The 23,485-nt window shown below is 43.6% G+C and overlaps 1 protein-coding gene across 1 annotated transcript in view; it reads right to left on the bottom strand.

Moving 5' to 3' along the window:
* Positions 1–6,285: 6,285 nt before the first annotated feature.
* LOC126536325 (cell adhesion molecule Dscam1-like) overlaps positions 6,286–23,485 on the bottom strand; it is a 400,621-nt gene continuing 383,421 nt past the window's right edge. The window contains exons 26-28 of the mRNA XM_050183244.3: positions 20,591–20,711; positions 14,964–15,091; positions 6,286–8,974 (exon numbers count right to left, since the gene is read on the bottom strand). Coding sequence (XP_050039201.1) covers positions 8,919–8,974; positions 14,964–15,091; positions 20,591–20,711 — 305 coding nt within the window. The 3' untranslated portion in view covers positions 6,286–8,918. The remainder of the gene's footprint in view (positions 8,975–14,963; positions 15,092–20,590; positions 20,712–23,485) is intronic.

Below are 23,485 nucleotides of genomic sequence, written 5' to 3'. Positions count from 1 at the left end.
GGTCGCATTAGACGAACATCCGTGCCGAGGAAGGGAAAGCCAGAGCTCTGAAGAGCGGTGAGCACTCGCAGCCAATTGCCCTTATAGCGATTCTTCTTCTGTCAGTGCTTGCTGGCTCGCGGCGGGCACTCGCGCACGCGACAGATTACGAGCTTCTTCTTTGTTCAGTGCAACTCAAGATGACTCGACTCACGTGGGAGCCGCCTGCGCCAACCTAAGGGTTCATCTTCAGGACCTGAATAAAGTTCATCATTGCATACAGAAAAATAAACGACAACACACACTAGGATTGGGCGATAACATAAATTGGGCGCAAATGTTCTTGTCAGTAAGAGAAGTTAAGCTACCTCAGGCCGATGCCCTGCCTTTTAACTTAAAATAGAACTAAATGCAATGCGCACAATTGTCCCTATTGTCATCCTATGCGACATATGTAATCTAATGCGATGTTATCAGGACAGCAATTATGCGGACGATCCAGGTGCACTGTCACCGTCCTCGCCGCCGTGCTGTCCCGAATAAGGTCCAAGTGCGAGAAGAGCAGCCAGCGCTCAGGCTGGTGACGCGATCTGCTTAGGGTGCGACGGCGAGCATGTGAAGTAGAACCGAGAAGGACGGTGGCCTGATGCACGTCATTTCTTTCATCCTCCACAAATGGCGCCGTCTTCGCACACGCCCAAGTTGGAGGCCACGTGATCGAGCCCGCGCTACGCGTCATCCAACAGCTGGGCTAGACAAGCTGGCGCCTCTCTCGCTAGAGGAGAGCGTTCGTCTTCTCCTCTAGCCCAGTCGTGGCTGCCCGCGCAACTTTTGTTGCAGGTGATATATCTGTAAGCGCTACGACGAAGGGCTAGAATGCAAGGGCGAGACGAGATCGCTGGTGGCTTCATGCGCACTGTCTTGCAGCACGCCTAGCGTTGGAGGTCGCGTCATCCGACTTTCGAAGGCGCGGCACAATCGAAATGGTGAAGCGAGCGGCAGCACGAAACGTTCGCTTTGGAACATACCCGCGCGCTCCCCTCTACCAGCGCCCAACACTACGCCAGCCTTGTGATAGCGGGTGCTCGCAATCATCGGAGACTTGTTTGCTTGTGCGCGCGTGACAACCATGCATGTTAGTAAGCGAATGTTCGCAGCAAATTATATGGTCTATAAGACTACACACCTTACTTCGTTTAATTGTCTGATACTTTGCTATTGCTATCACGCAATGGTTCGCTTTTCTCGCGAAACTGCGATTTGTTTCACACTTATGCGCCGCACAATTAAGTCAACACATAAAGGGGTAGGTAGGTTGAATGGCACAAGTTTTAACGTAATATTTTAGAAACGGGAGCAGGTATTCAAATCAAATTTAACGTGCTGACAAAAAATGCCACTAGGTATAACACAACATCCTTTTTTGTGGCTAGATGGCTTACCCTTCCCGTGGCCCACTCCCAAAATTTCAGGTGTTTAATTTACATTGTACTTTTTCTCTGCAACCACAAAGAGGAATGTGATGATATTAGACAGTGTTGTTCTGCATACCCACAAGTTACACCTGAACTAAAGAGATATATCCTCCTTGTAGTTTTGTGTCCAAAAAAATAAGATCACTGCATGCAAAGAGCCACAGAGCGTCTTGCAGTGTAATTTGTTTACAATATTATCATTCATAACATCAGCAATTTTTCGAGTTCAGGATATTTATGACTCGTTGTAGTACATGAGCGCAAAGTTACACAGTAATCGGAACAATATTCTCTGAAAAAACGTACACTGAATTTGAGAAATTCATGAAAAACGCAATTTGAGAAAAATGAAGCTTTATGTTGGCATACTGCTTATGGATCGTGCCATATTCTAGGCAAGTACACAGTACCCTTGAAACTTGAAACAGAGGCGACCACGACCAGAATGATGGGAGCAAGTAGAGTGTACTACAGGTTTTCCCGCTCAAATTAATTCAAGCGCCAGCTATTTTAGTCAAAGCGCCAGTCAATTTAATCCAGGTGCCACACGTTTAATCTCATTGCCCAATAACTTATTCTACGTGCCACGTATTTTAATCCCAACGCCAGGGAATTTAATCCAAAGGATGCATTTGCGGAGGTGTTCTAGGAAGTGCAAAATAACGACGAATTGTTATGCTTTTGCGCCGACCAAAAATATCTGAAAAGACTTCTTGAAGAGTGTTGTCATGTGACAACAAAAATGCCTTTCCCGCGCCATACACCATCGAAATACGGAACTGTTATGCACGTCATATTATTGCCATGAACAGGTCATAGAAAACACAGCTATTTGATGGCTTTGCAGACAGGCATTGAAACAAAGAGACATCCAACAACAAACTGTTGATTTCCAAAGATGATAAAAACAGGCTGATAAGAGAGTCACGTGACATCGCCTTTTTTTTTTTTTTTACAAGCCCCGTTGACATGGATATCAAATGAACGAGCTCCGAACAATCTCTGCGATTATAACCACGTAGCGCAACTATGATCATGTGGAAGAGGGTGTTACAGAATCTCCCGCAACATTCCCGAGCCTATTCCTGATTTCCAACCATTTTGACATGGATATCAAACGATCGAGCTTCGAAGGAGCTCTGCGATAGAACCCCCGCAGGGCACGTCAGACCACATGGGTATCATACGAATGAGAAACGCACAAAATCAATGCGACGGTACGCACGTAGTGAACGTCAAATAAGATGGGAAATGGTGTCTCTTTCGGTGGTGTGTATCTTTCGCTAGGCTCATTCCCAACCATACTGACATGGATATCAAGCCAACGGGCTTCGAAGCTCTGCGATGGTATGCACGTCCCGTACCACAGACCACGCGAAAAAGAATCGCGTAACATCACGTAACTTTCGCAAGCACATGGGTAATTCCCAACCATGCCGACATGCCTATCAAACGAATGGGAATCGAAGAACGTATGCGTTGGTACCCACGTAGCGAACGTCAGACCACGTGTAAAAGGGTATCACGTGACCTCACATAAATTTCGCAAGCCCATGGGTGCTTCCCAACCATATTGACATGGATATCATAGGAACACACTTTGAAGAAGCTCTGCGATGGTACCCATGAAGAGCACATTAACCACGCCGAAAGGAGTGTCACGTGACTTCACGGAACTTTCTCAAGTCATTGGATGATTCACAAACATACTGGCATACATAATAAAAGAGCGGGAATTGAACAGTCAGTGCAAGTGTTGCCACGCAACACCACGAAAATGGAGGTGAAAAGCGCGTAACGTGACTTCACGTAACTCTGCATTGAACGTGACTGACTGCTGAAGCGATTGATGTGAGTATCACGGCCTGAAGAATTTACCTTGAAAGCGATGTGGTACTGATAGAAGAACTGAATTCGTAAAGCTTGCCAATTTGTTTTCTCTTTCCTCGCACACACACAGGAAGACTGAAAGACTTGCAAATTCTGGCGACACGAGAAGTCACGTGACGCGCTTTTCACCTCCATATAAGAATAAAATATATAATATATAGCATAAATTATTCATCAAGATAATTTCCAATAGACTCAGGGAGACACTCAACTTCAATCAACCAAGAGAACAGGCTGGCTCCTGGAAGGGATATTCTACACTGAACCAATCCATGTGGCAAGCTACGTAATTGAGAAATCTGCGGAGTACAATCAACCTCTTCATATTGCTTTCATAGATCATGAAAAGGCATTTGATTCAGTAGAGATACCAGCAGTCATGGAGGCATTGCACATTCACGGTGTACAGGAGGCAAACGCGAATATCTTGCAAAATATCTATAAAAATTTCACAGCTACTTTGGTTGTCTATAAGAAAAATTTAAATTTACATATCAACAAAGGGGTCAAGGAAGCAGACACAATCTCTCCAATGTTGTTCACTGCATGCTTGAGTATTCAAGCTTGAAGATGACGCTGTACTGTTCAGTAACACTGGGGATTAATTGCAACAAATTATTGAGGACCTTAGACAAGAAAGTGTAAGTGTAGGGTTGAAGATTAATATGCAGAAGACAAAGATAATGTTCAATAGCCTGGCAAGGAAACAAGAATTCATTATTGCCAGTCAACCTCAAGAGTCTGTGCAGGAGTATGTTTATGCAAGTCAATCACAGGGGACCCCGATCATCAAAAGAAAAAAAGATTTACAGAAGAACAAGAAATGGGGTTGTAGTGCACACAGCAGGTATTACCAAATTCTGGCTGGTAGCTTACCAGACAAAAAAAAATGTTGAAAAGTGTAGATTCATTGATTATACCGGCACTAATTTATGGGGCAGAAATTTGGAGCTTAACAAAGAAACTTCAGAACAAGTTAAGGACCGTGCATAGAGCGATGGAACAGAGTGGTGTGGATCAGAGAGCAAGTGGGGATAGCCAATGTTCTAGTTGACATTAAGATAAAAAAAGAATTGTAGTTCCGCCGGAAAGGCGAAGCCCCGATTGCGATGGGAAATTAGAAGATAGCTGTACGAAGTAAGGATAGCACTTTTAACTGCCGTATAAACTTGTAAACATTCGCTTACTAACTAAATTAAGAATGATAACATGCGTAAGCGTGACTCAACGGGAACGTAGAAACAGACACACTGAGACAGCGCGGTCTTTGCGTGTCTGCTTCTTTCTACGTCCTTGTTCAGTCGCGCTTACACATTCGATCATGGATTCAAGCCAACCAGCCCGTCAACGTGCTTTAACTAAATTAACCAGCACGGTGTCACGCACGCACTGGTAAACATGAACACACATCGCTCGATGAGAGCGGAAACTGCCTGTGAAAACGCTGGAATTAGGAATCGCAGCAACATCGGTCACTTGAACGCGTACAAAACGTCGAAATCACAGCGCATACGAAGCTACCGGCACTACGCGCACTATGCAAACATAGCAGATCGCTTGGAAGATTAGGCGCGCGCGGGCACCCACTTTAGTCACGTCGCAGAGCGCTTTCAAGACACACGAGCGCCGGCAACGCATTCCAACGGCGTCCGCGATTCACGTGATCAACGCCGTAGTAGACGCCGCGGTTGTCTCCACTCTGTACGGAGCGGCGGGCGGGGAGGACATCGAGCCACCATAGCAGCCGCCGGAGAACACTCCGCCTCCCTCGCCTCACCCCCCTGCCACGCACGCCACCGGAGAGGGTACGCATCCGAGCCGCGTTCATCACTTACGCACGCGAGATTGAAGCGCGTTCGCCAGCTCACCCTCACACGCTTTCACTTATACGAAACCTCACAGTGACGGCGACGGCAGAAATGTGCTTGGAGTGTCCATATAATTGCTATCACAATAAAATATGGAGCTGGGCAGGCCATGTAAAGCGTAAGGCAAATAACCAGTGTACCATTAGAGTTACAGAATGGGTGCCAAGGGAAGGGAAGCGCAGTCGAGGATGGATGAAAATTAGGTGGGGTGATGAAATTAGGAAATTTGCAGATGCAAGTTGGAACCAGCTAGCGCAAGACAGGGGTAATTGGAGATTGCTGGCAGAGGCCTTTGTGCTGCAGTGGACATAACAATAGGCTGACCATGATGATTCTCTCTCCAGTGTTGGGTGTGACAGCCACCACATACATCTTCAAACACTTCTGAGCATCAAGGCCAAAATGCCTATAGGTAACATAATGCACAATTATACATGGTGATCTCTTTTATGTACGTTGTCCTCTTGCGTCAGAGACAATACGGTGTTTTGCCCAACATTACTATGGAGCCTGCTCCCAAACAACTCAGATCTGGAGAAAATGTCAATTCTTCTTCTTTTAGGTGACCAATGCTAGTCCCAGTTACAGCACACTAAGGTCATCAGTCATCTATATGCCACTAATTGTCCAAAACTTCACCTGCTCTGCTATATATAGTGCGATTGATTGCACTAGCCTAACAACAGCATCAGACGCATTGCGCAAAGGACAGAATATTTTCACACAGATAATTGAAGCAGTACATGAACAAGGCTTTATCCATATGATGGTCAGCTCCTACATGGCCGCTAATTGCTTGATCGCCTTGATAGTTGCCAGCACGTTTCAGATGACAGGGTCCTGTTGCTGACGTTACCTTGTTGAACAAGGACATACTGAAGTACTTCCTTGAGTGGGCAGTTGCAACTGCAATCAGCTTAGTTTGCGGAGCACATGATAAATCTTGGGCTAATGATGCAAGCCAAGCAGTGTGGGATGAACAAAAACCAGAGTGAGATCCAGCCTTTCCTTACACTGCTATGACATTGTAAGAAAACTCGCAGTGTTAAAAAATCTTGCAATGTAAGCCAATGTAAATTCTCAATGCAGGGGTTTATTTAGGCAATGCAGACATTATTCCGGCCCTGAAAAGACACCATAACACGAAGCACTCCAGTAACATGAAGTTCCATCACAATTTAAAAAAAAAAAAGATGTATATTCATTCAACAAGTCTTATCTGATAAGTGCATGTAAGGTCAACTGTCACAATGACTAGCACAATAACAAATAAAGATTTAACTTTAAAGAAATGCCTACTATTATGCTTCACAACAGCAAACAGTATATTTGGCATCTTTGATGCAAAACAAATGTTAACATCCTAGCTGCCAACATCCTCTTTTCTGTACACTGTATATAAAAACATGGTCTGCTTGACGAAATATAACATGACTTCTGTACATATTTACAAAAGATCGAGCAACCTTTTCCTTTACGAAAATATCAAACATGCATCCACTATATAGCTTTCACATGCTGTCGACCCACTTGTTGATTTGTGCCTCACATTCTTGTTGCATGCACATAATAAACTACTTGCAAATATCAGCAAGCATGTGAAGAATGTGCAACTGTAAGACTGCAAAACCATTAATTTCAAGAATTTGAGAGAAGGGAATCATTTTTGTCTGGAGTCATTGGACAATTGGCATTGGTGAGCTGCACTGTGTATGCCAAAAAAAGACTTATCTTCCTCCATCCTTTTCAGGCACTGTCTTTACAGTGCACAGATTATACTTACAGTTTCTCATAATTTTGTACATAACTTGTGTAGCACATTGTAAGGGAGACTACAAACACAGGCGTGAAAATTATCCCAAAAGGCTTTTTTCAATGCAAGTTGAAATTGTGTTGGCTATGGTGCCTGCTACATAGCAGAGGCCTATGTTGAACAAGATGACAACAGTTAATTTTTTATGTAAGTTAACAGTTGTTAACACCTTCCAAAATCTTATCTTGCATGTTCTGGACTAAACTTCCTTAAAGCACCAGTATATACCACAGTCTGCATAGACCCTTCTAAGTCAATGTTTTATTTAATTGTTGACATTGTGCTACATGCCAAAAGATGCCAAGGACATGGCCCTGTTAAATACTGTATTCCATGTGCTTAGTTCACTCCGAAAAGGTTGCAGACTTAACTAATCACTCAGACATGTTAGAAAACTAGCTTTTTTTACCAGAACCGTCCATACCATTAATCCATTGCCTTTAGAGTGCCGCTGAACACTTTCAAACCTCTGGTAATCACTCGTATGCATTGCTTTGTTAGTGCAATGCTGCGTTGGTACATTCATTAGTTATTTTTCACTTATTGTGTACTGAAAGTGAACTTTGGTTTGCTCTCATACAGTGTTTCTTCTCTTTTTTCTTGTCTTAACAAGGAATATGTCTATGCACTCATGGTTAAGGCCCGGACTCGGCATAAAAAAATGAATGAATGAATGTTGTTCAACTACAACAATTAAGAAAAACAGTTATCCAGGCTTTTCAAAAGGGAATGCTAAGTGTTGGGCTCTCCCACAAGAATGCTGAACTCAATTTTTTCCATTTGTTGAATTTTAACCAGCCAGACGTCACCAATGTGCAGTATGCTATAGTGAGAAGCTTGTGCAGTGACACAGTGGAAAGATAAAATAATAATTTGTTGCAAAAGCCGGGACAGGAGTACTGAAATTAAATTTTAGGCTTCCCTTTTTTTTGTTGAATGATGGCCCGGTACTTCAAAACTATAGAAAGAATAACGCAAGCCTCAGAATGCACTAAATAGTTTATACTATTATAATAGCTTTCCTATGATATCAGTATTGTTTTTTTTACCCGAAAGTATATGTGTTAGTGCTTTCATGATGTAGAAGGTGGACAAGTGGAAAAAGAGATGTGTGAAACCTAAAGGCAAGCTTCGAAAGTAAAAAAATAAAAAAAAAGCCTGCAAAGCTTAATATGTTCAAAGATCACAAGAACATGACAGAGAAACCTGGCACCTCAATATGAAACATTGACAGGTTGTGAGTTAGTGCTTTAGTGAAAATTTCAGTAAAAACCAGAATATTTTCTTTAATTGCAAAGCCAATAATGCTTTCTAGCCATGTTGCTTCAATAAATCTAGGTACTATAATGAAAGTGACTTTTCGATACGGTCATTATTTTCCATGTTTAAAATCACTGGATGGTGCCTGCTTTAATGAGCCCCAGCTGGTCCAAAGCAATCAAGAGGACATTCCGCCCTCTTACGACATCCCTCATGACAGACTGACTTTGGGGCATAGCCTTATTACTCCAAGGACAAAGTCGGCAGTGTGAAAGCAGTGGCAGATTGCAGCAACATGTAGTTTCCCATGACAAGACAAAAGACTCTCTTTCCCTCAATCACATACAAAAATGCAGCACAGTCTCATCACACTGAGGCACGATATGCAGGCTTCCATTTAGAGCACTTTAGGTCCTCGCGCCCGAGCTTGAGAGCACACCTGGCAGTCTTGAAATTAGGTGCTTCAGGAGTGCTGATGAGCAAGACGCAACTGTCACCAACACACACTGGTTGCAGCAGAGTTTGCGCAGTGTGTAGTTACTGTGCAGTCTTGTGAGGACGACCCATGAGAGATGAAGCGATTCACACACACGTCTCCCTCACTTCTTTTAGATCTTCTGAATGTAGTAGGTCTCAGGTTATGCCATAGCCTGGAGTGACATGAATACCCAATGCTTCCAGGTGTTTGGCTGCCGGGATGAAAAAAACAACAAAGCATTGCTGAGGAATGAGCGCAGATTGTGTAGAAACTCTTCCTGGATATCGTGCATCACTCAAACTCACACAGACAAGTCTTGGAAACACATTTGTCTGACTACTCAACTCGGGATTCAGAAACTTAGGCTTGTTGCAGCTTGCATGCCATCACGAAAACATACGTTTCTTTTAATGGAAATTTCACATGCACTCTCCTCCAACTGCAACTCTGAAATTTGCAGCAATTCTCCACCAGAACCCTGCCCTCTCCACATCTCTTCGCAGTGCCTGCACATTTTCTCTGCATCAATACTCATATCTCTGCAGTCTTGTCCTCCAAACACCAAGTTGGAGGCATCTGTGGACGGTTATCTCATAGTAATGTAGTTGTACAAACATCTTATTTCATAATTATGCAGTAGTACAAATCTCTCAGGTTTGTACGACTACATTACTATGCCTTATGGCTTACGGTACAAACTTCCAAGTTTGTTCCAAATTAAAAAATTGTGGACAGCTGCAAATTGCTTGTGTGTTGCACAATAGACACGTGCACCATGTCTAAAATATCAAAGTAAGGCAGTAAACTGAAAACAAGAAGAAAATAATTGTTAAGTGCTGTAAATATGTAATTAGGCAATGAGTAAATTTTTTTTTTCAAATCCTACGGTGTTATGTGCTATAACCATAATCTGATCATGAAGCACATCGGAAAAACTTTTACTACCTGGGGTTTTTTAGCATGCAGCCAATGCACGGTATGCAGGCGTTCTTGCATTTTGCCCAAATCGAAACAGAACTGCTGCGGCCGAGATTTGATCCTGCAAACTCATGCTTAACAGCATAACACCATAACCACTAAGCCACCACAGCAATATTTAGTAATTAATAAGAATTTCTCGGGTTTTATGTGCCAAAACCATGATCTGATTATGAGGCATGCCGTAATGGGGGACTCCGGATTAATTTTGACCACCTGGGGTTCTTTAACATGTACCCAATGCATGGTAGATGGTCGTTTTTGCATTTTGCCCCCATTGAAATTCAGCCACCACAGCCGTGATTCGATCTCGTGACCTTGAGCTTAGTAGCGCAACGCTAAAGCCACTAAGCAACCACGGTGTGTCGCACAGCACTTTTGAGGCAATGAGTACCAATTGGATATAGTAGTTTAGGAAAATATAGAGTGGTTTGAGGAATTTAAACAATACAAACAAAAATGGGAGCCTTTTAGAGGAGGAAGTCACTTCAGACATTTTATTCTAGCTTGTTTCCTGAAGGATCCTAAAAGAGGATTCCAATTATTGTATTAAGATCTTGTCGAAAGCTATGGCAGTAATAATTCTTATGTAAGTTTAACCGCAAGTCTCTGAATTTTTAAAACTTCTTCGGCGTCAGTTTGGGTAATAGGTGAGCAGTTTAGCAGGAGGTCAGTTTTTGAGCTTGTGATGGATTAGTCTTAATTTGCAATGTGCAAAAGCTACATGCGATTTATGTGGGAAGGCCACCACAGAGGTCCAGTAAAAGTAAAATGAAGCTATTGGAACAGTGGTATTATCAGCTACCAGATGGCGCCCCCATTCATCAACAGTGAAATTTCTGTTTTTGCCAGAGGTATTGCTTAGTCATGGCACTAAAAGAAATCAGCACAGTAGTCCACGTTTTCTGTTGCATAAGATTTAAAAAGAAAGTGATGCAGGTTTTTATGAATTGAAGGAGAAGGCAGGCTGCTTTCTAAATAAGAATATTGGTTCCAAGCTGCACGTACAGCATTAGTGTTTGGTTCAGATGTTCATGCTAGCATTGCATAGAAATTATGCCAGCTTCTGTGCTACACTATTAAGTATTGGAAGGCCCCTTTAAAGCATTGCTCTGAGCTTGTCAGCTTTCCTCTTTGTTGCTGAAACCACTGAATGAGTTCCCAGTATGACCGAAATGTCACTCCCTTCAAGCAGGGTAAGGGTACTTTCTATGTTTCCTTAGGTCTTACAATGAACAGTCAGTGCTTGACAGTGAACAGTTCTACGCTGTTCTGCACATGGCACCAATCCTGCAATCCTGTCTACTTTCTGTCCCTATGATGAAACCACTATATCACAATCAATCAATCAATCAATCAATCAATCAATCAATCAATCAATCAATCAATCAATCAATCAATCAATCAATCAATCAATCTTTATTTATTTATTTATCCAGAAAATCTGGATGGTCTTCAGGGCTAAAAGCCGCTCTAGACAGCTTCACTGGGTCCCTGAAGACCGTTACATTGGCAGCATGCGACATTCTTTCTGCAATTTTACAAACGTGGAAAATGAAGCAAACACGTCGCAATTACATGAAGTTCTTATGAAGATAACAGATTTACAATATGAAGCACATCAAATGTTAACATAGCACAAATAAATTGACCATTTTAATATACGCATTTTAAACAAACAGTAAGTAAACCTGCTTCCTTTTTGTCCAGTAATGAATCAATATTCTTTTATTTGTCAACATCTCGCTTTTAAGCAAATCCCACAACTATGCGAACTATTTGCTTCAAAATTATTCGACATTAATTACTATTCACATCGACTTCTATATGAAAAATTCATATACAGTAAAACCTCGTTAATTTGAACTCGGACAATTGGAAATCCCGGATAATTCGAAGGTTTTCTGCGGTCCTGTATTTTCCAATGTAAATTTGACTGGATAATTCAAACCGGCAGCCTAGGTCAACCCGGTTAATTCGAAGATTTGGGGTGCTATGCAGCAATTCCCGAACCCCATTTCACCGCAAACACGACGAAACAATGGCAATTTGGAGCTGCGAGGCGACACTACATAGCACTCGTGATTATTTATAGACGAAGCGCCTGACCCTTAGTACTGCTAGCCCAATAATCAGTCCATGGTACGCCCCGTGCACCGCCGAAAAGCGTGCCTGCAGAGGAGAAGATATGCTTCCCTGCAATGCAGCGGGCATACCAGTTTTTGTCACGTGCTCTTGTCCCCCACTCTGCACGCTTCTCGCAGTCGCAGCGTCAGCACGCGTTCCGTGCCGCTGCCACTAGCTGCCATTGGCCCATTCTCCCTCCGTGCCTGCGGCGACGTGTCTACGTGTCTGGTTAAGGGTGTTGCAGCTAGCGTGGTGTTCTTTTTTTTCTTAACTGTGCAGAAGTGCCAGTGAGCGAAGATGCCAAAGTATAAGACTTTAACGCTGCAGCAGAAGTTCTGCTTGATCCAAAAAGCCGGTAAGAAGACGTTTTCCAAGACCAAGTTGGCTGAAAGGCACAAGATGCCCCTCTCAACGTTGTCCACAATATTGAAGAACAAGTCAAAGGTACTGGAGGCCTACAGCAAGACATATTCTTCGAAGCGGTCGCAAGTACGGGCTCCCACGTACCAAAATATGGAATCAGCTTTACTTCGCTGACTGCAGAAAGCAAGCGCAGTCCACCTTCCCGTCAATGGAACGATACTGCAGGAGAAGGCCAACGACTTGACTACAACTTGCGCACGAAGAGTTCAAGGGTAGCAATGAATGGTTCAGCCGTTTTAAAGAGCAGAATAATTTGACCTTCGTAGCAACCTGTGGGGATTCTCTAAACTTTGAAAATGATCAACAAATGTGCTACTCAGACTTGGAGAGTGAAGCTACCACTGATGCGACCATGTGCGATGACAGCGACGACGACGACACTAACGAGCCCTCCCGAGCACCCACTTTCGGGGAACTTATCGGATTGCTGGACGTTATCTGCAGTTTTGTTGAGTGCCACGGTGAAAATTCTCAAATGCTGCACGTAGTTGGCCAACTAGAAAACATGACTCTTGGAGCCTTGAACTACAGGATGCAGCAAACCAGCATCTCTGTTTACTTTAATCCAAAGGTCGCCGAATAAAAGTAGCGCATTCCTGCAGTGAAATTTTTTGCCCGGGCTTTGCGTGTTCGGTTAATTCGAAAACCCGCTTAATTCAAAGATTTCTTGCGGTCCTGATGACTTCGAATTAACAAGGTTTTACTGTACGCACGAGCCTACCTTTCACAATACAAAAAATGCCATTCTTACTGTGGAAGGGGGCTTGGTAATCTAGAAAAGTTAGTTAGAAAAGTTAGAAATAAAAACAAGTGCTGATGCCGCTTTGATGTTCCCGCACCAGCTCACCAAGACCTCATGGATTTTGATGGTGCCTACTTGGGCCTAGATAACTTTTTTTAATCGGTAAAGACTGACTACGTTGTATTTTCAAGGAGCTTAAAGACAGCAACTTTTTTAGGAACTTTTGCAGCAACATTTCAGGAACATTTACTGCACCATAAAACATCAAACAAGAGAAAGTACTTTCCAATCCACATCATCCTGACTTGCCAAAGATGGGCTTAGGACACAAAATTAATCTTACGAGGCAAAGTTTAAAAAATGAAAATTCGGTCTTCATTTTCCCTTCTAGCAATCAACCTTCTTACCACAAAATTAGCATACATAAAGTTTTGAATGAATACTTTATCAGCCTAAACTGATTAAAGGCTTCTCTTTAGTCGAATGGTTGGGAAAACAGCACTAAAAAACACAGAGACAAAGACACATATTACACATGACGGGCCCTCTACTATGCGCCTTGGTCCCTGTGTTCTTAGCGCTGCTTTCCCAACTATTCAACCATAAACCAAACTCACCCAAAACAAAGTTCTGCTTGAGCAAATCTCTTCAGTGCCCCTTTAAAACTCCTTCAACCTTCTAGGAAGCAGGCAGCTTCTTTTCCCACAAATTCAGTTAAACCTCAATATAACAAACTTCAATATAACGAAATTCTCGACACTATAACGAAGTCTTTAACTTCTATAGCCTCTTGTCCATAGAACAGCATGTATTTAGAACCTCAATATAACGAAGTGTTTGTATGCGATTTCGTAGATTTCACTGCTGCCGCAAAGTAATACCAAGACAATACATAGGCGAAGATGGTCAAACGATTGAATTGGAAGTGGCTGCTTGCAAACGCACCTCACAAATCGCACGTCAGTCGCGTAAGTAACGTAAGTGACCGCTGAAGTGGAGCCGCATCGTGTTCGATAAGATCCTAAGGAGCCCCACACACTGTGTGCTTAAGATATAAAAAATGCAAGGGCGAGGCAAGAAAGATGGTGGCTTCATGAGTGCCACCTTCCCACGCGAGCAAACGGAAAGAGGAGGAGGGGAGAGAGCTCGCGGTAATATGATCTAGCGTGAGGGAGGGGGATTGGAGTGGGTGTCAAGTTGTCGTCCATGGCTGCGCATGGCTGTAAGCGTGGGTGAGAGCATACGCAGCCGTGTACCCTGCTTTAGAGGTAATCTGCCGTGTGTGCAAAGAGCGCATGCTGAGACAAGAAGGCGTGGCTCCATGTAAGCTGTCTTACCGCGTGTTTAGTATTGGATGTTGTGTAATGTTGAGTTTCAGTGACCCGTTGGAGCGCGGGGTAGCCGAAGCGTTCGCTGCCCGCTACTGGAGCTTTTTCTGATATCGTTGTCCCGGTGAGGGTGATGCTCTCAGCCGCAGGAGCGGAGTGCATGCAAAAGCGTAGCTGGCTTCGCTTAATTCGTACCACCGGAAAGATATCGTAGACATATGTGGCGTCAAACTGCATCATTCGTCATTGACTCCCAAATTTATTAAAATGAATTGTTTTCTCATTCAAATTTGCTTTTTTTTTTATTGACCGATAATTTGGAAAATTCTGCGGCCCCTTACCATGAAACAAAAATTGATCGGCAACTGTATTTATTTGAACAAAAGGTTGAATTTCAATGGAAAGAAATCTTGGTACAAAAAATCGAATTGCCAGTTTTACAGACATTGTTATATCGAGGTTTAACTGTATAATGTTACAAGTTGCTTACAGGTGGGGATAAGTGCTTGTTCAAGCTTGCATGCTTGCTCATTAGTTACGATGATTATGAGCATTCGTTCCTTTCATTTCCTTCTTTCCCCGACTTGTGCAGTGCCACTAACCTCTTGTGTGCTGATCCCTGTCACACTCTGCCTCTGACATCTCTTGATGATCCCCGTAGCTTCCATTGGTTGTCAGGCGAAATGTGTACGCTGCTCCCTCGCTGTCACTGTCATCCGCAGCAGAATGACTGGAAGAGAAGAATAGCCAGAATCAAAAACAGCCTTCACCAGATCCTCAGTTTGGCACATGACAATACTGCTTGGCACCTGCTCGAATAATAGACCCAGTCCAAGGAAACAGTATGTGCTGCTTGAATCACTTCTTTTTCTATGCATTTGCACTTTGAGTAAGCTATCAAATGTTGTGCTAGAGTCGCCGCAGGTAATTTGTGATCACTGTGCAAGGTCACGAGTACTACACTAATGAAAGGAGGCATGATAAAACCAAATCACAGCAAGACCAGTAAGCGCAACACACCAATAAAGGTCGTGTTCTGGAGGCTGCAACTCATTGCGAAAACTGAGCTGAATGCGGTGCTGTTGCTGCTCGCCAGTTCTTCCCAAGTTTCCCTTCCATTTCCATACTTAAGCAATGAGACTCTTGTGCTCTGTGTCCTGAAGACTATGGCTTGGGTCTTCAGGGCCTAGGCATGGTGCTTCAATGGGCAGCATAAGAGTACTTATATATAAACACAAAAATCGAGTCATGCTGTAGTGATAGACAATGTTTAGGTAATAACACACATCACTACATTTACTGCACACAATGCTTTATAAGGCAAGAAAGTGGTGTCAAGGTGAATTGCAGTCCTCGTTTCCTTTGTTTGTATATAGAGTGAACATTTTTAAGTTTTACGAAATTTTTAAAAATCACCAGCATAATTCTTGTCCTTAAGCTTGTCTATTCGAAGAGGCGGACATTACTAGCATGAGAAATAGAAACACATACTCAATGAATTAACAAAAATTGGCTAATTATTTTACCATTTAGTTATATTACAGCACATATTGCAATTTATTAATTGTAGCCAGTGAGTCTGCAAGTCTCATCCACTTGAACTGAATTTCCAGGATGACATCAGTTTCGAGATAGTTCCTGAATCGTGGGACAAAATACATGGGCGTTCCAGTTACTTTTGTACTTCAATGCATAAAAGAGGGTTTCTTTTTTAAAGAGTAAGTGTACCAACACTGCATCCTTACAGTAAATTTGATGGCATATATCTCCGAACTGGTGTCATCCTGGAAATTTATTTCAAGTGGATACGCCTAACAAGCTCACTGGCTACAATTTGTAAATTTCAATATGTGCCATGATGTAGTTAATTAGGAAGTTAATTAGTAATTTTTCTTCATTATTTGAATATGTACTATTTCGATTTTTCGTGCAAGTAAATGTCTGCCTCTCTGAACAATGCAGTTCAAGCACTAGAACTGTGTTTTCTGCAACAGGCAATTGGCAAAAATTTCACTAAACTTAAAAATGATCTCCCTATACACCGTATTTACTTGTGCAAGATCTGCAAAATTTTGGAGGACTCCTTACAGGGTATGAGCCTTACACGAGGTGGGCTTATGGTTACTCAACGAAGCCTCAAACTGTGCTCAGACTGCATGCAGAAAAACGCCACCACAAGCCGCCAACTTGAACACATTTATTCAGCTGTCCTCGTCGCTTCTGCTACCCGTTTGGCAAGCCCCTGCGATAGGGCTCGCCAAACACTTGGCTTGGCGTGCCTTGTAAGCTCGGTTCATCAGCACTCTTTTAAAGCTGGTCGTCCTCCATGTCGATCGTTACTGTATGAGATTCCATCACTTTTAAAGGGACACTAAAGGTTAATATTAAGTCAACGTGGACTATTGAAATACCATCCCAGAAACCTCGACACGCTTGTTTCGTGCGAAGAAGAGACTTATTTTAAGAGAGAATGCGTACTGAAGCGTCCGCATATCTCTAGCGCAGTTCAAATCGCCCACCCTCCGACCGAGGAGTGGTGATGTCATGGTCTCACAGCGACGTTTCGCCGTTGATGAGTAAAACGGTGCCCACAGACGGCGCTACGGCTTTTCTGCGCAAAACGCAAACGTGCGGCTAGAAACAGAGCCAAGACAGAGCCGACAGCGGCGTAAAAGCGGAACTATGGTGGCTAACAGAAGGGAGAGCGCGTGACGATAAGCTGGTTCTTTATTTTATGACGCCAACTTCGATGCTCGTTGCAATGGACGACCCTGACAATGACACATTGGCTCACGATACTGGGCTCGACTTCAGCGATTTAAGCAGTGATGAACATGACCTGCTGCTGAGGGTTCGCACTGACGACGTCGTTGCGTACTACTACGACGGCGGCTTGCTTTGAAAGGCACTGCACACGACTTCAGTAAGTCGGCGTTGAACTCGTAATCCTCTGGACGAAGGTGCAGCGAGCACACTATGCGATTTTTCGGCTCTTTGCCAACGCGCTGTGGCAGAGGTACGGTACTTAACCACTTGGAATGGAGAGGTTCACTTGTTGGCACACAGTGATAAGTAACGTTGGATTCGCCACTGCAAATGCCCTTGGCCAAGTTCCGCGGACCTTTCGCGCATCTCACGACATCACGCGGACGTGGCATTCTCGCTGCTTGTTCCAAATGCAAGTTTTGCGAGCCAGCAGAACCAGTGCAGCACGACGTGATAACGAAACAACTGAAAGTCCAAAGCGCGCATGGCGCAGAGTCGAGCGAAAGCGAAACCTTTCGATTACCCATAGTACTCAAGGGTAACGTCAAAATGTTATTTTTTCTTAGAATCGAATAAAAGTAGACAAATAGTATTTTCTTCCGTCTTATAATCTAATGAAATTATCTTTTTAATACGAGTAGTTGAGTACTAGTGACATAAATTATGATGAGGAGTGCCTTCGTCATTGGGCTTGCACCGGAATGTTGCTGGGGAGTCTCAAATCGTGTTATGCATTTAACTCAATTTCTCGGTTACTAAAGCTCTGTTCGCAATTATAGTGACGCCTTAGACGTTCTAGCGCATTGCTTTATCGCTTTAACTTGACTTCATAGTGAACTTTAGTGTCCCTTTAAGGTCTTGACGATGGTCTCAAAAGAAACCTCATGCCACAAGTTCAAAATACATGCGCACAGTTCTTGCAGTGACGCCATCATAGTGTGCATGAAAGCATGATGAAGCTAGGCAACATGCCTTAAGAAAGCCAGTACCGTTGAAGCAAGCTGAATTGGTTCATGCCACGTGATTGTGATCCATGAGTTGGCGGGGTCTGATGGCGATGCTATCATCGGCAGGACAGCGACTAGTGCCATCTAGTTGCTGCTAGCATAATTTAACCAGCCCGTGGGTATGCGCGTGACACTTAGTGAAAATTGTCTTCCAAATTTCCATGCTACAAAGTGGGGGTATGAGCCTTACACAAATAAATCTGGTAGCTTTATGTCGTAACACATAACCAATTGATCAGAACCAATCAAGGGATGCATGCTAGATTAATTGGCTTCACAGATCACTTTCTGCAAGCAGTGATCAGCTGGAATCACTGTTACATCACGCAAAAGTGAAAGCATTTCTGAAAATGATCAACCGATCAACCTAGAACATGGCCTCAGCCTGAGCCTGAGCTTTACATTGCCAAGACGCTTTACTTTGCCAACTTTTCTGCACTATCGGCTATGAGGTGATAGGGGAACAGATGAGATGTTGCTACAACCAATGTTTTAGATGATGCTGCTCCTTGGCAGTTCACTTCAAGCTTTTTCATGTGTTCCCAGGGTGGACAAACACAGCTAATGTTGCACTATGCTTCCCTCGCAAAGCTGGGCGCTGCCATTGTTTTTTGTTTGTTTTTACTACCAGAGGCTTACCAATACATTCACAGGAGACCAGTGCCAATACACTGGACTCCTATGATGCAATGCAACCTCTTTAACTTTTGGTGTTTTATTCGCCTAATGATGGTCCTCACACGAGCATATTATTGTAGTTGACATCACGACTTTCTATTCATAGCATAAATTCAAAAGAGTGACACAGACTCCACAGCCCTGAGTGAATGACTGTGCACCAAGCAACATAAATGCTACGCACGTTTTTGCATGACCTACCACGACCCCAGTCACGTGACCGACCAAATGTTCACAAAAGAGCTTTGGCACCACGCAATATCAGCTGCTCTAATCAAAACTACTCTAACCACCTCAAATTCAACTGCATTAAGCTACCATAACCATAGAACAAGAGGAATACTTAGCACAGTTACAGAAATAGAGAAGAGTCTTCATAAAAAACTGCATGTAAGCTGCCACAAGAATGCTGCAGAAGCTCTTCGTTGCAGTTGAGACACCTGGTTTCCATCACATTACTTTACAAACTAGATATCTAGATTTGTTGGCGTTATTTCTCCATCCATCTGCCATATACAATACAGCAGACCCTTGTTGATACGATCCTGTTTTGTATAATTTCTCGGCTCCAACGTTCATGATCAAGAACACGAAAGATGACCCCATACAGTTATGCTTCTTTTAATAATTACACGTTGCAAGAAAACATGATCTGTTGGCACCAACGTTCAGTACATCGTCAAACTACGATCATACGATACGATTTCCAGTTGCTAGATGCCATGTGAACAAGAAAAGGTGCAAGGCACCTGCTATCGCAAGTACTTGGCACTTTCCACGACAGCATTCGCTGCAGCACTCACCTGCCCGTGTAACATGAAAATGTCGGTACATACTCAGTTTTCTCTTCCTGTACCAGCACATCTCATCCCAGGTCATCCCAAATCACATTTACAGCTATCTCTGCCAACCCTTTTACGATAAGCATCCACACCTATCTGTTTCACAGCGCATGTGGTGAACTTACGTTGGATGTTACTGCGTGCATTTAAAGGTGATAACCCAAACCAGCCAAAATGCGTCCCCATTCCTTGTTGCAGGCAGTACAAAGTTAGTGTAATGTTTTCCTTTGTCAACAGGATATTTCAGCATAGCCCACCAGCTTCATTTCATTCTTGTTTCCAATCGCCGTCTTAAAGCAACACGCAATAAGAAAATGACAAAGCACATCTCAGGCTGATCGAGCCCCACCAGCTCAATGCATGAACGCATCTTGTGCCACGATTCTCACCGAGGGACCACCTCAAAACTTCCTGCCCAAATGCCCCGCCTGAAGAAGCTGCTGACCCAGGTTGAACTTGAGAAGCAGACATAAGCTTGCCGATGCCACAAAAATTACAATGCCTATCTCCGGCTGATCGAGCCCCACCAGCTCAATGCATGAATTCATCTTGTGCCACAACGATTCTCACCAAGGGACCACCTCAAAACTTCCCGCCCAAATGCCCCGCCTGAAGAAGCTGCTGACCCAGGCTGAAGTTGAGAAGCGCAGACATAAGTTTGCTGAAGCAGCAAAAATGACAATGCAAGCCTCCACCACCAGCTCGTTGTGCATTGGTTTCTCTCGTGCAGTGACGATTCGTGTAACACTTAGCATTTCGTAGATTTCAACTACAGTGGAGATTGCCAAATTTTTTAGTGACTTCCGGTCCTGGTTGTTAGTATGTTTTATCTTGCATTTTTTTCCAGAACGTATGAACGAGGTTCTACTGTATTATTGCTGTGTGGCATTCAATTGGTCTTTCCTCCCCTTGCCGCTGCTTTTATGCTGCTCTTACTTGTCAGAGGCTAGGCTAGATGACTTGAAACCCAATCTATGGTTTCTGCTTTCTCTGGACAGTCGCTGTTCATCCATGGCTAGCTGTGCAGCAGAGTCCGAATTTGTCCTAGCTGCCAAGCCTGCAAGAGTAAAAGGAGAAAGAACTTCATGGTTATGGCAATTATGCAAGTCACAAGGTTGCCTCCTCTTAAGGGGAACAAATAATCAGTACATGTAACTACTCAGAGTGGCTTAAATTTGAAACAAATGCCTGCATATTCACCTGCAGATACCCCTGCAGATACACCATACATTATATCGGCCATTCTGTGTCCATAAATGTTAGACTAGTATTGTGATGAACACTAATGAGGTGTTCTCCCTAAAAGTGGATAAACCTAAGCATAAGACATCAATTCAATAATGTTTGGCTATGTTAAAATCCTGCAGGTTGCAGATGCTGGGCTTAGTGTGGCATGCCATATTGTAGTACATACAGATGCAGTTCTGTGCCAAGGTAGGGAATGGCTAAAACTCTCTAGTAATAGATGGCTCTGCTGTATTTGTGTGTCAGTGGTAGATCAGCAGAAATCTTATACTTTTCACCTGCTCTATCGTGGCACATAAAAACATGACTTACAGCCACATGCGTCTTCATGCGGTAATACCACTGTTGACCAAAACTTTCTAATGTATATTGTAAGCACCATAAAAATTTTCCTTGACTATTAAAAAATCCTTGACTATTAAGAGCTGCGTCTCAACTTTCAGTTTCTCCCAGACATGTGGTCTACATTTAAATGGTCAGTATTTGTTATGGGGGATGCAGAATGATCTTGCACTAAGAATTCATGGTCTTCCTTTCGTTCAGCATTTGCCATGCGTTGCGGGTTAAGCCCTACAGCAACAATGAGCCTGTTGGCTACAATGTTTTGTAATGACAGGGATTTCACATTCTTCTTATCTCAATAGGACAAATTATTTTGGGGAGGCAAAGAATTTTTATTCGAACCAATTTATATGGATACCAGTTTTAACAATGAGAAACTGCTACGCCGTCAACTTTTTGTATGTTTTCTGTAGTGAAATAACCCGCTTACTACAATGCCCCCATGCAGGTTTATTGGTTATAGCGGTGAAGTCTGGCTGCTGGATGTCCATGCCGAAAGGTCTTCACATAGTGCTGTTGGCACCAACATTCAGTACATCACCAAACTGCGATCGTATGACATGTTTTTCCTCGCATCCTCAACAACTAGGTACATTGACACCGACATATATAATGGTGATAAAACGGGACTGTTCTTCCAGATGTTGCTGTCCAAGATGGACGCACTCAAAGAAGACATGTGTAAGGGCGGCAAAATGCAATATCAAGGTTCTTGAATGCGAAATCCTTGAAAAGAAAAAGAGAAATTTTAGCCGTTGCACCCTTGCTGGCAGCTCTAACGGCGGCCGTGTGCTCATGGAATAGAACCTGTTTTCCAGCTTTCTTGGCGTCGCCAGCCTCGCGCACCTCTCTCGTGTTGCTTTTCCACCCCTCTGAACACGAATGGGCTGCACCGATAGCTCTATGCCATGCTGCCCTGCGAAACACGGATGGCCCGCACCAATTGCACTGGCAGCGCTGTTCCCACATTGCTCACTGGCCCTTCATTTTGCACATTTCTGCCAATGGATTAAGTCGCTCATGCTCGTCTTTGTTGGTTGTGTCAAAGTTGTTCCTGGCCACGTGGTTTCTCCACCTCGTTTGAGTTGTCGCCGCAACGGAAGAAGGCTGTGGTGGCTGATCCACCAGCTGATCATTGCCTATGCATGACGTTGCCGGCAAAAAGAAAGTGCACTGCTATAGATTTGGAAACAAAGTGCAGTAACGAGACATACTACAAGAACAGTTAAAAAGTTATATGACTTAGTGAAGAAGTATGGTCTATCACAAGTGGCTGTCAACAATCATCCGCTCGGCAAAGAAGTTTGACAAAGAAAACTGCTTGGTAGACAACGGGCCCAAACACGTTCGACCAAGTGCCTGTAAGGAGGTGGGAGAGGCCCTCTACGAGTGGCTTATCTGTGACCATGCCATGAACTAGCCCATCACCAGGAAAATAGTGACCACAAAGGCGATGTAGTTTGCCTTACTCATTAACAATGTGGACTTGCAGCCAGGTGGCAGCTAAGTACAGCACTTCGAAGAGAGGCATGGCGTTGTTTACAAAGCCGTCACCGACAAGGAAGCATTGCTTGACGTGGAGGCAAAGCAGAAGTGGGTGGAGGAAACGCTGCCCCGCTTCCTCGACTACACTGACACCAATGTACAGTAATTCCTTGTTATAATGAAATCGCTTCACTCAAAATATTGCTGTATTTGAAATTTATTCCAGTCCTGACCCAAACGCATGTATTTTAAGCCCCATTACTCGAAGTGCAGGAAGAGCTTGATTCGCTTAGAGCAAAGTGGCGAGCAGGCGGCGACCCTTTAGCGAATGCAGTGTCAAATCAATATCACTGACAAATTAGTCTCATGCAGGCACAGCACAGGCCTCAAAAGTACCAAACACACGACCAATGACCGCCTAGTAATGGTACCAAGCGAGTGCCAAGTGCTCCCAGCTGTTTACTGTGGAGCAAACAGAAGATGTCCAATTCCATAGCGCAGTGCGCCCGAACCGTTAATCTCGGTCGCAATCACATCGCTGCTGTCCCCCGTGATAGAATCCACACGAAAATAAAGTTTTCTTGACGCTTTGCAATGCCAGAAAACCGCGGTCTCTTGGTTGGCAAAAAGTGGCCAAAAGACTATGGGCAGACTTGCATTATAGCATTCCATGAGGTGCACTCGATGAGCAAGGTTATACCGCTCTAGAGAGCACTTCTGCCAAAAACCACAAAAGAAGTGTTCCTCCGATTATAAGTG

Source organism: Dermacentor andersoni, chromosome 4 (genome assembly GCF_023375885.2).
Source record: "Dermacentor andersoni chromosome 4, qqDerAnde1_hic_scaffold, whole genome shotgun sequence".
Taxonomy (NCBI): domain Eukaryota; kingdom Metazoa; phylum Arthropoda; class Arachnida; order Ixodida; family Ixodidae; genus Dermacentor; species Dermacentor andersoni.
Note: the sequence above shows the minus strand (reverse complement) of the source record. Positions and strands in the feature narration are given on the sequence as shown.